We start from the raw sequence: 12,226 nt of genomic DNA on the forward strand, positions 1-12,226 counted from the left end.
CCTCAATGCCTAATGATCCTGGAGGCTGGAAGAAACCCATCTCACAGTAGTATGGTCCAGTGGTGACTCGGGAGGTCCTGCAGCGCTTCACCTGCATTTCTGCTGTAGTCCTGGTTCAGGAGGGCACATGGAGCAGCAGCATGAAAAGGCCTCTGCCGAAGAAGACCCTCCTGCTTCCAATAATATGTTTATTTCTCCTGCACATAAATCACATCATGTATGGGAGCTTTTTTTTTTTTTTCAAGAAACACATGTGGTTGTCATTTCTCTAGCAAGACTGTACTCCATTTCTGCTTCTTCCTCTCAGCTCGCTCACCAAAGGCTTCTTCTGAATGAGCAGGAGAGGGAAGTGCTTGCGAGCAAGGACACGGAGACACCTTAGGAAGCAGTGCGTGCTTGTGTTCTGCCCTTGTTGGACTGAAAGTCTGCAGAACACAGGTGTAAAATAAATAGAAACACAAATCTGAAACAGAAAAACAAATGGAACTTTTTGGAGAAGCAAATATTAATATTTGTAATGCCTTAAAGTGTTAAAAGTGTGTCGTCTTGTCTCCTACTTAGACTGCAAACAGTCAATGAGGGAAGAGGAGGGTGCGGTAACTATGAACAGGAGAGGAGCTATCAAGCAAGCCAAAATCCACTACATCAAAAATCATGAATTTATTGCTACCTTCTTTGGACAACCTACGTTTTGCTCTGTCTGCAAAGACTTTGTATGGTAAGAAGGAAATGCTAAGCTTCCCCCACCCCCAAGGGACAAACAACTGCAAAATTCGCTTCAGGTATATTGAGACAAAACATGACATGTAAATTCATGTGGTCTGGGAAATTGAAATTATGTATTTAAGAGCATTGTTATATCTAAGAACTATAGTTGTCTCTTTCACATTGAAAAAATAGAACTTTAACTTTTTTTGCCACTGAAATAATTGGCAAAAATTCCGTCAGCATCAAGTGAGATCTGGCCCATAATCAACAACAGCTCTTTCACAAGAGAATGAGATGGGTGGATCTGAGAAAATAACACTCAGACTCCAAGATGCGAAGTGGCTGATAGCAGAGTAAAGACAGAGAGAGAGCAAGGAGCTGGATTCCTTTCACTGAAAGGCGGTTTTCATAGTAAGTTAAATCGGGAGGATTTCCCATGTGATTGAAACCTTGTCTTTTCTGGGCTTCCCTCCTAATTTGCTGGTCTACCAAATACACTACCTTATCTTCTAAACCTTGCTTTCCTAAAACAGAGGATTCTGAATAGCAGAATTTAGACTAGTTTATAAATTGGAACAAATATTTCCATAAACAAAGGATTGATTGATTGACACAGTAAAAATAAAACCACCACCTTTTATTCCAGCAAATGTATGGGTTTTATTTCCTTCTTTATAATTTGTTTTTCAGGGGACTCAACAAGCAGGGATACAAATGTAGGCGTAAGTTGATTTTTACCCTTTTCTTGTAGTTTTCCACATGAATCTGTAGATCTAATAGTTACTGTTGAAAAATCTTCTGTAAATATGCATGGCACAGTGCATCATCACCACACGTAGTAGTAGATGTTGAACATCTGTTTTGCACAATAACCTAACACTGTCTTATGATTCCTACCTGCGTTTTTAGCATCAAGATTTAGACATAGCTGTGCTTCCTGAGAGAGTTGGGGTTGTTCAGCCTGGAGAAGAGAAGGTTCCAGGGAGACCTTATAGTGGCCTTCCAGTACCTGAAGGGGGCCTACAAGAAGGCTGGGGAGGGACTTTTGATCAGGGAGTGTAGTGATAGGACGAGGGGTAACGGTTTCAAACTGAAAGAGCAAAGATTTAGATTAGACATTAGGAAGAAGTTCTTCACTACAAGGGTGGTGAGACGCTGGAACAGGTTGCCCAAAGAAGCTGTGTCTGCCCCCTCCCTGCCAGTGTTCAAGGCCAGGTTGGATGGGGCTTTGAGCAACCTGGTCTGGTGGAAGGTGACCCTGCCCATGGCGGGGGTTGGACTAGATGATCTTCAAGGTCCCTTCCAACCTAAACCATTCTATGATTCTGTGATTGATGTGAAAAGTTGCACTCATTTATTACAGCAGTTATTTTATAAAAGGTTTCACAAAAAATTTCCAGCTGAATTGAAAAGCACTTTTGACTTAGCATAGATCTCTGTGCATTAGTCCAAACAGTAGGTGGAATATCAAAGGGTAACATTCAAAAGCATAATATTGCCCTTCTGTTATCAAATGCTGGTGGCATTGTCTGATGGAGGCAGATTTAGTTTAGAAATACAGTTTATGATAAAAGGGAGGAATCGGCTTAAAAAGATCATCATCTTGATAGAAAATAAAGGTTTTGGTGTATACAGTATGATGGAAAGGAGTGTGTTTTTCACATTATGCTATGAAATGCAAACACCTTGTCCCATGTATTTATTATCTGAAGGAATCCTTTTTTTTTTTTTCTTGTGCATGTCTTGAAGAATGCAATGCTGCTATTCATAAGAAATGTATTGATAAAATCATTGGGAGGTGTACTGGTACTGCAGCCAACAGCAGGGACACAATGGTAAGAGCTGGAACAATATATTTAGAGGGTAGTTATGTAATTAAACACTCCTGAACTAACAAAACCTTGTATAGAAACAGCTAAGTCCATTTGGGAGGTACTTGGCTGTACAACCCAAGTCACTCTTGTCTCTTGAATATCGCATGTAACGTGTAGTGGATGAAACATTCGATCAAGAAAAGTAGTTGAAAGCCCTGCAAGGGGGTGGATAGTATTTAATGGACAGCATTATATATGTAATATTCTTTCCCAGCTAGATGAGGGATGCAAGATAAAATTGTAGCTTTATAATACCCAAGCCAAAAATTTTCTTTAAAAATCCATGTTTTCTGTAAGAAGCTGGTCCTGTTTTGGGTAGAGTGCCTCACCCCTCTCCTCAGTTTCAGAAGGAACGTTTCAACATCGACATGCCTCATCGCTTCAAAGTTTACAACTACATGAGCCCTACCTTCTGTGACCACTGCGGCAGCCTGCTCTGGGGGCTGGTCAAACAAGGACTCAAATGTGAAGGTACAGAGGAGGAGGGAAGGCAGCTGGAATGACCTCTCCATGCTTTTTGAGGGCCCTTAGCCCCCACTAGAGATTACCTATTTCTACACACTATGTGTTTCTATATGTGTGTTATATAGAATGGGATTCATCTCATTCCTGTGTGGTTGAAAAAGTTGTAGTACAAGAGAGAGACAAATAGGCACTTGGCTCACGTGACAGCTCAGCCAAGGTGAGCTTCTATTGCACTCTGAAAACACACTGCGGAGGTGTAATCTTGAGCATAATCAAAATTACTACTTTGGAAATAGCTGAAGTTTGGCGAGTCTGACTCAAGGTAGCGCCTTGAAGTATATTGAAAGCGTTTACTGTTTTTTAATTCCCCCACTAAAAGGCAAGATGATCTTTACTTCATTCTCAAAATCTGTTACAATAATGAGGAGTGTTGTTGTTTTTTCCTTTTGAACAATTTTTGTAGCCTTCATTGAGTTAAAGACTAAACCTGCAATTTTAGTATCAATGATAGACCTATGTCTAATCCGGTTTTACAACAAGGTTTCTGAATTGCACAGAGAAACAGCCCTTTTTGTTGTAATGTCAGACAGTATCTTCCTGAAGGTTGTATAACTATGCTTACATTTCTTTTAGAATGTGGGATGAATGTGCACCATAAATGCCAGAAGAAGGTGGCAAATTTATGTGGGATAAACCAGAAGTTGCTAGCGGAAGCTTTAAATCAAGTTAGCCAGGTATGTTTTATTGCCATCTGTCAGGTAATTAGTTGTTTCCAGACCATTTTGGGGTTTTTACTTCATCTTTTCTGTGTCACTTTCATGGGGAACTGAGTTGAACAGAGGAAATGCAAACAGCTTTCTCTCTTTAATTTGACCTGTAAAGAGACTAACAAAGATATCAATAGCCTAAAGTTGAAACTGGAGGGGAAAATCCCACCTAAAAAAGACACTTTAAAAAGGTGTGTGGTTTCCTGAAATCCAACTTTGTTATTCTGTGGCACCAAGGTTATTCTCTCCTTTTCTGTTTAGTTACTTACACAGTAGTATCATAACACTGAAGTCTGTTTTTCCATGCTTCAACTTGAATGATAAAATTAAATAAATAGGGAGAAATATACCAGATATTCTCAATTTTTATTCATCTGAGATATACACAGAGAACTCTGGAATTAACACTGGCCCCATAGTTTATATTGTTCATCTCCTCCTGCAGCATGGCTGTCTCTTGTGGTCAACTTCTGACTTGCAAATAACAATTCAGACACAAGCTCTGAAATAAAACAGGAAAACATACCACAAAAAGCCAACAGTAATTCCTCTGAGCTGAGCGTTCCTAAGCTTTCACAGGATATTTAGTTTTAAAACAGTGAGAGCTGCTGCGCCAGCTTTGTCACAACACAGAAAAGCTTGAACTTTTCATTTCTAAAATCTGATCTCAGGATCTTCCGTACATAAATTGATTTCCCTCTGCTAAAACCAGATGTCACACATAGATGACTTCAGCATGTCCAGTATGACAGTGATTCCCATCTCCTCTTTCAAATGAACATACGTCCAAGGGGATATTTTCCCACAGTTTAAGTTCTTCCCGCTGTGGATTCAAACCATTACACTTTTAACAATTTTGTAACAAACAACACAACATAGACTGTTCAGGAATTTAAATTACTTATTTCTTGCAGTAAAGGAAGTAAAGCAATTGGCTGATCTGAAGCTGTAAAGAATGATGCTAAATAGACTATAAACCAGACTTCTTGAGAAAAGATATGTACTAGGAGTTAATAATAAAAAAGAAAATGTTATACTTCCATCATGTTACATTTAACAGCTACTGTTGTAAGTATTTCTAAAGTAACAGTGCAAATATAATTTCAAATGTTCCCCTCCTCAGAAATCTACACGAAGGTCTGATTCTGGATCTGTAGAAAGTGTTGGTATTTATCAAGATTTTGATAAGAAACCTAGAGCTCCAGGAGATACAACAGGTGAGAAAAGCTGCAGTGTCTTAAATTAGCCATTTACGTATCAGACCGCACAAGCTATTAATTTAAGTAGTTATTTCTTGCCTTATGTTAGACAATTTTTTTTAATAAGCATTGTTAAAAAAAATTGCATGTATTTCTTTTTACTTTTTCCCAGCCACACAAAATGCTTATGTAACTTTTGTAAAATACCTATAGTTTTTAGTCTATGAGCATACCTACCTTTCTGCAAAATGCTTGCTTTACTCACTGCGGCGCCGTTCCCCAGGATGGATCTGGAGGATGCCTCGCTAACCAGCCATGCGCATACAGCTTTCCCCGCTCCTGTAACTGAAACGTCACGCACATTGATAGTTACCATGATGCATTCCAAACCATTAGAAACCAATAACAAGTGCTATCTATTTTAGGATGTAAGTAGCCAAAATACTAGTTGAGATCAAATGGCTGTAATAGTTTTAGTAGTACCTGGAATCCGATCTCTACAGGTTCAGAGTAAGGTTTTGTATTTTTTTTACTTTGCTAGAGCAATAGTATTGTATCTAGCGTTGTATAAGCCTTATTTTTGTAACTGCTAACCTATGATAATTTATGCAAAAATAAATGCAACAGTAGAAGTAACTTTTTACCAGATAGAAATCACGAGGCTCAGTAAGAGATAATGGTTGGTTTTGGAGTGGTAACAGGATTTTATGTATTCACCCATGCATTGAACTAATTCAGTTGAAATGCCCAGTAAGAAAAGTATTTTGATATTACTGTCATACTTGTTCAGCTTTGCCAGAACAGTATTAAAAAACCCCCAAAAACTCTTGCAAAGGTGGTTTTAGTTCAATACTATGTCAGGGTGCAGCCACTGTGGTTCCTCCCCAGGTTATCACAGATGCTGGGCAGCTCGTGGGGCATATGCAGTATCATCTCGTGATTATCATCAGTGTCTTGTTAGTGACCCAGCAGATCTATGCAGCGGAAGAAAAAAAAAACCACCACACAACACCATAAAAATGTACAGTTACTAATTTTAGGATATGATCAGGATTAACCTATGTGATCATGCTTCGTAGTCAGCATTGAGCATAAATCAGCTCTTTTTATGGCCTCTCTGCTCAAGCTGAGGGACCAGTCTGTTCTGTTAACAAGACAAATAATTTGTTTACCAGCAGTCCTTGTAAATTATCTTTTTCTCCAAATTATGCTCTGTATCTTAGTCACAGAGGAAACTTAGGGCCTTTAATTTTTATAATGCCTAAGTATTGCTTAAACCCAGCATCAGAAACAACCCCAGATTCAACTCAAATCCAACACTATCAAGTACACTTGCATAATACAAACTTTGTTATAAACTCCAGGAGCTGACCTTTATGTTTAGATTTGCTGGTATTCCAGCAGCAGATGCCTTGAAATAGCATGTCAGTACTTAGTTCTTAGCGAGCAATCTGAGTCATGCAGTATTTCTGCATATATTGAACTTTAAACTCCCTGTTTCAATTAGCAGATAGCAGCGAGTACGATAAACTCTGGGAGGGAAGCACAGCCAAGACATCATCACGAATTGCAAGCAGGAGAAAATTCAACATAGACAGCTTTGTCTTCCATAAAGTACTAGGGAAAGGAAGTTTTGGAAAGGTATGTAACAAACTTATAGAGCTTAAGGTGACTGCCTTGCTTGATCTCTGCAATGCGATGGGCTATTTTCATGAACTAGAAAGGTCTTACTGCTACAGCTGCTTGGGTTGATAACCTTTGACAAAGCTATATCAAATTCTGTTAAAAGACACTAGAAATTCATTGCCTGAATCTCATCTAAACTCAGAAGTGATTCATAATGCACAACAGTTTTTCAGTGATTTAGTATCAAGGCAGAGGAATTTCCCTTTAAGCACCACAGTGCAAAAGGATATTTTATGTCTGTACAGTCTGTATAGAAACAGCCTTATAATGCTCCAGTGCAGTGGCACGGGGAGACGTGGGAGAGCAGCATGAGCTCCACAGATTCTGTCTGCTGATGTCTGTGAAACTGCAGTTCTAATGAAGGAACAGGCTTTACAAGTCTTCTGTTTATACACTGATGAGTCATTGACAGAAAAAATGCCCTGGAAGCTGCTCTGCTCGCGTTACGTGGTCCTTGAGCCCTGTCTCCTCATTTCTATGCCCAGCAAATTCACCTTCCCAAATCTCACTCTTCTGTGCCACTTAAATGCTTTTTTAATTGTCATTGCACCTGCTATAAACACCTTTGACTTTCCTTACTGATACAGCAACAACAGTCTTTCCTGTGTCTTTCCTGTGCTATAATCTCGTATTTTTTGGTAGGTTCTGCTAGCTGAACTGAAAGGGAAGAATGAATTCTTTGCTATCAAAGCTCTGAAAAAAGATGTGGTGCTAATTGATGATGATGTGGAATGTACCATGGTGGAAAAGCGGGTCCTCGCACTTGCATGGGAAAATCCATTTCTCACACATCTTTACTGCACGTTTCAGACAAAGGTAAGAAAAAGCCCTGTGGCAAAAGCAACACAACAGGTGTAGCAGTCAAGTGAAAGTAACTTAGTGATGCAAGAATTAAATCTCCTTTTCATATGCTCTGTGCAGTAGTTCACAGGCCTCACAGGAAGTAAATGTGAGTATGACCCCCACATACACTGATGAGAACAGAATGAGATCAGGAAAATGTCTGTGCAATCTGGAATAAGAGGCAGTTTAATTTAAATCCTTGATCTTAGCTTTACCCTCAGTGAGGGGGAAAAAGATGACTGTCGCAGGTGCAGTCAGTAAGTGTATTTAAAGATATATATTTTCATTAAACTAGAAACCCACAAGAATACAAGATCAGCTGTTTAGCTCCGCCATACAAGACCAGGCTACTCAAATCTGTAGGAGCCTCATACACTCTTAGGGGTGCACGAAATAGAGAAATACTTCAGGAGAGGAGGAAAGTGGCTTCTTGGTCCCCAGTAGTCATATTGCTACTTCATATGTCGTTGCAATACCATCAGTAATTTTTCCTTTCTCTGTTTATTTGCAAACAGGATCATCTATTCTTCGTTATGGAGTTCCTGAACGGGGGAGACCTGATGTTCCACATACAAGACAAGGGGCGTTTTGATCTCTACAGAGCAACGTAAGTCCACAACCCTTCAGTCCCTATCTCCACAGATTATTTTAGTTGCTGTGGTTTTACTGCTTCTAGTTCTGCACCACTTACCTGCACTCTTTCACTCAAGTTTCAGTGGCTGATAGTTGAAAAGGTATTTCTAGGCACTGGTTTAATATAATCAGGAAGCTCACTTAATGATGCATGGAGTTAGGTTTTCTTAATTTACCTAGAAGTGCGATGTTTTACTTTATGAGATGCTTGTACCTAGAGATGCTAAGTAAACTGCAACATGAGCCAGCAATAAAAAGCAAAAGGTACAGCTTCAGTGTCTCTTAGGACAATATTTGGATGGAAAAATTGGAAAACAGCATGATAAAAAAAACCACTTATATTACTTACTAGTATTGGTAAGTTGACACGATGCACATTCCACAAGACACCAATAAAATGGGTAAGCGCTTTTAGCAAGTGCAGTTGTGTCAGTTACCTATGGCTTAAAGATCACTGGAGCTAAAGACTTGAAAGATGCAAAACTATTGTAGTATTGTTTACCTATCATAATTTTTTTAGTTCTAGGTCAGTTTCTACCTCTCTCACCCAAAAGGATGAGGGTTTTAATTGTATCACTGAACGGGCGCATGCAAGACCTCAAAAGTAACAGTGCAGGGGAGTGGATCTACCTGTAAGCACCAGTGCTATTACATAACCAGACTGGGAAAATTACCTGTGTTCCTGTGTGCTGTACTAAGGAACACTGGCTGGATGGGATCAGATCAAGGGGTCTGGAATAAATAGTGGCTGGGTGGCAGCCAGCTTTATAGGTCAGGGCAAGGTCCCTTCCCACTCTTCCCAGCAGAAATCTGGACAGCTTACCTGCATTCCAGCAACCATCTGCGCATCTGGCAGCCTTTCCTGGCGTCCTCTGTGCCTATTTCTGAAGTTTTGGGTCAACGTTTATTCTGCTATACAGAAGCAGAAATAGTTTTGTATTTGTCCAATTAAAAAAAGAAAGCTTTTAATACGGGGGGGGGGGCATTCTTTTAGCATTGTCCTTCATATCCTCTCAATTATCACCTCCTCTTTTGAGGAGAATGCCCCTGAAGCGGAGCTACCTTTCCATCTGTCTGCTCCAACTGGGCAGGTGCAGAGGAGATAGGTCAAGTCCGTTTCTAACTTAGCCGTCAGTGCCCACTCCCTCCTAAAGCAATCATCGTGTGCGTAGCAAGCTCCCAGTAGCTGTCTTTCAAAAGGCATGAACATGTCACTAAAAACATACAAGGACTGTTAAAGAGTGGAGAAGGGACAGTGTTCCCTAAGGGATGTGGAATGAAGCATTAAGGCAAGTTGCTGTCGTGTCCCCTCTACTGTTTGGCATTAGATACTACGGCTGTGTGGTGAAGGGATTAACTGGCAGATTACCGCATCCAGCTACATAAAAACAGGTATAGTAGTGTTTAAAGAAGTGTACAGGACTCACTCCATGAAGAGAGATATACGCCAGCTCTTTTAGCCAGCTGCATTGACTATGTTTTAACTGAGCAAGACAGATTAAAAGATGTTTTGGTCTTTCCAGGTTTTATGGAGCTGAAATTTTATGCGGGCTACAGTTTCTTCACGGCAAAGGCATTATTTATAGGTGAGTACCAACTAGCTCCAGTGTGGGACCTGCACATTGTCTTAGCGCTTCCTGCATCTTTGAATTACTGGTTGATGTAACAAGTGAAAGCTGTCTTGTCAGATCTGATGTTACTCCAAGGGCATTAACATGCCCGAGATGAATCTGTATCTCTGTGTCTTTTCCTTGGCAACCAGAATGATGGAATGTTATTTATCTTAGACAAAAGCACTTTTGTTTCAGTTATTCTTAAACACTGCCTTCAAATGATGAGTCTATTTAGTTTGGAGGCAAGGGTCCCCGAGGCTATCAATTCCTGCTGGCCTTGTGAAAACCACTGAGGTGAAAGTCATCTGCTTTTGCCTTCCGTGTGAAACCACAGTATCAGTAGTTCTGCCTCACCAGAATGTTGAAACATCAGGGACCAGATCCTGATCAGGTGCTTCTTACTGTAAATACCCATGCTATGAGAGATCAGAAGTTGTCTTTTTTAATTTAGTTTTTCTCTCAATTTCCTTTCTCCAGCCTTTTCACCCCACCCCCAGCTCTAAAGCACTCTTTGGTCACTACTCGCTCAGGTAGCTCTTACCTCTGTAACAAACAGCTACAAAGGGTAACAGCTGCATGCTTCAGAGCAAGTTACACAAGTTAACTTCTGGGTAGTTAGGTAAATGTGCCCCAAAACATCTGGTATTGTCCATCTTCCTTTATAGAAACAGGAAATATCTGTTGGAACATCCATCCTTTAAAGCAATTATCTGAAGTTAGAGACCAGTATTCCACAAAGTGTTTGTAAAGAGGTGAACATGACAGGAATCCTCCTTGGTGAAGAAAGATGATTCTTAAAAGAGCCATAACCCAGACATAACCCAGAAAGGTACTTAACATACCCACTGCCTCCTGCAGGTTTTTATACAGGAAAGGATCAAACTGTAGGACATGTTGTCATCAGCGTGAAATCCTTCAATCCCAGATTTTCTAGAGCATTTTTAGGCTTGCTGTTACATTTCCCTACATTAAATTAGAATGTTCGTGGAGGGAGATTTCAGAGTATAAAGTATTTTCAGAGAAACAGTACCATTTTCCAAGAGGACACCAGCAAAACCAAAGGTACTTTCCCCCCCCACATCTCACACAGGATGTTTACCAGTATAATCGCAGAACCTGAATGGAGCAGTTTAGGTAGGCATTGCATGTAAGCGTACATCCACACAAAAGATTTTAGAACTTCTTGTAGCTAGGTCAGTGCAGTGCCCTAAGTTACCATGAGTATTCCCCATCTCAAATATATCGAATTTACACAGGTGAACAGCAGCTGAGGTCCAAACAGGGAAGGATTTATGGTGCATTGCATTAGATCAGGGACTTGGTTTGAGCTGCAGCTCAGTCTGAGCAGTGTAAGCAGCTGATACTGGGAACTTCAGTCACCAAGGAGAAAAGACTGCCCTGTTCTCATGTAAAATTGTCTGTTCTAGTCAAGTCTTTCTTGGTAAGCAGAAGGGCTGTAATTTTTTTCTTCAGCCTGCCCTCCTTGGTATATGCTTTTGCAGCCAGATGGACAAAAAAAATACATCACAGTCAAAGGGAGGGAATGTAGCTTTTGGAAACTGCTGTTTAAAAGCTCTTACTTGATTCAATAGTGTTATTCTGAAAAAAGATGACATGAACAGGATACTTCACAGACCATGGCCACAACACATGAACACCCTTGTGCTGTATCTAGGAACAAGTCACAGGTAGCATTAAAAGCTGGGCAGGCTTTGAACATTCGCTCCTGCCAAAGGCTTTAAGGATCCAACAGTCCTCTCAGCCATGCAGTTGGTGCAGCACTGCTATGACAGCTGGGGGCACTAACACCTCCTTCCAGAAGCAACAGAAGCATGGGGTGTGCTTTTGGAGCTGACAGCAAGTGTTGAGGATTACAAGGTCACACACTACCTATACACCTCAGCCTTTAACTTACTGACAAGAGAGACTTCTTCCCTTCTCCCTACCACCTTCAAAGTACAAAAGCACTATTTTGTATGTATTGTGTTGATTGATGATTATTTTCTTGAAAACCCTCTTTGTATGATGTAGGGCAGGTGTTTATCAGTGAAGAAACTGCATGCGTCTGAATACAAAAATAAAATACAACTTTTCTTTCAAACACTTTTTGCAGAGACCTAAAACTGGACAACGTGATGCTAGATAAAGAAGGCCACATCAAGATAGCTGATTTTGGAATGTGCAAAGAAAATGTTGTTGGTGACAACAAGGCAAGCACTTTCTGCGGGACCCCGGACTACATTGCTCCTGAGGTCAGTACATCACTGCCACGCACTGCAGGGACAGATTTAACACACCGGCGTTAGAATGGCCATTGTGATTAATCACCCCTTTGTAAACTAATAGTTCAGAAATGTAAAACTCTAATTAGCACAGACAAAAAAGCTAAATCTTAATTCTCTATAGAAGATACTTGAGACTTGTAAATATTCTATAGC

At 40.3% G+C, this 12,226-nt stretch overlaps 1 protein-coding gene across 2 annotated transcripts in view; it reads left to right on the top strand.

Moving 5' to 3' along the window:
• PRKCD (protein kinase C delta) overlaps window positions 1–12,226 on the top strand; it is a 29,900-nt gene that overhangs the window by 15,416 nt on the left and 2,258 nt on the right. The window contains exons 4-14 of one of the 2 annotated variants that reach the window (XM_086470533.1): window positions 562–718; window positions 1,399–1,430; window positions 2,458–2,543; window positions 2,924–3,053; window positions 3,681–3,781; window positions 4,938–5,031; window positions 6,521–6,654; window positions 7,342–7,515; window positions 8,058–8,149; window positions 9,699–9,761; window positions 11,902–12,040. In XM_086470533.1, coding sequence (XP_086326659.1) covers window positions 562–718; window positions 1,399–1,430; window positions 2,458–2,543; window positions 2,924–3,053; window positions 3,681–3,781; window positions 4,938–5,031; window positions 6,521–6,654; window positions 7,342–7,515; window positions 8,058–8,149; window positions 9,699–9,761; window positions 11,902–12,040 — 1,202 coding nt within the window. The remainder of the gene's footprint in view (window positions 1–561; window positions 719–1,398; window positions 1,431–2,457; window positions 2,544–2,923; window positions 3,054–3,680; window positions 3,782–4,937; window positions 5,032–6,520; window positions 6,655–7,341; window positions 7,516–8,057; window positions 8,150–9,698; window positions 9,762–11,901; window positions 12,041–12,226) is intronic. The other variant, XM_086470534.1, reaches the window with a different exon arrangement.

This window comes from Leptosomus discolor, chromosome 9 (genome assembly GCF_034619465.1).
Source record: "Leptosomus discolor isolate bLepDis1 chromosome 9, bLepDis1.hap2, whole genome shotgun sequence".
NCBI lineage: Eukaryota > Metazoa > Chordata > Aves > Leptosomiformes > Leptosomidae > Leptosomus > Leptosomus discolor.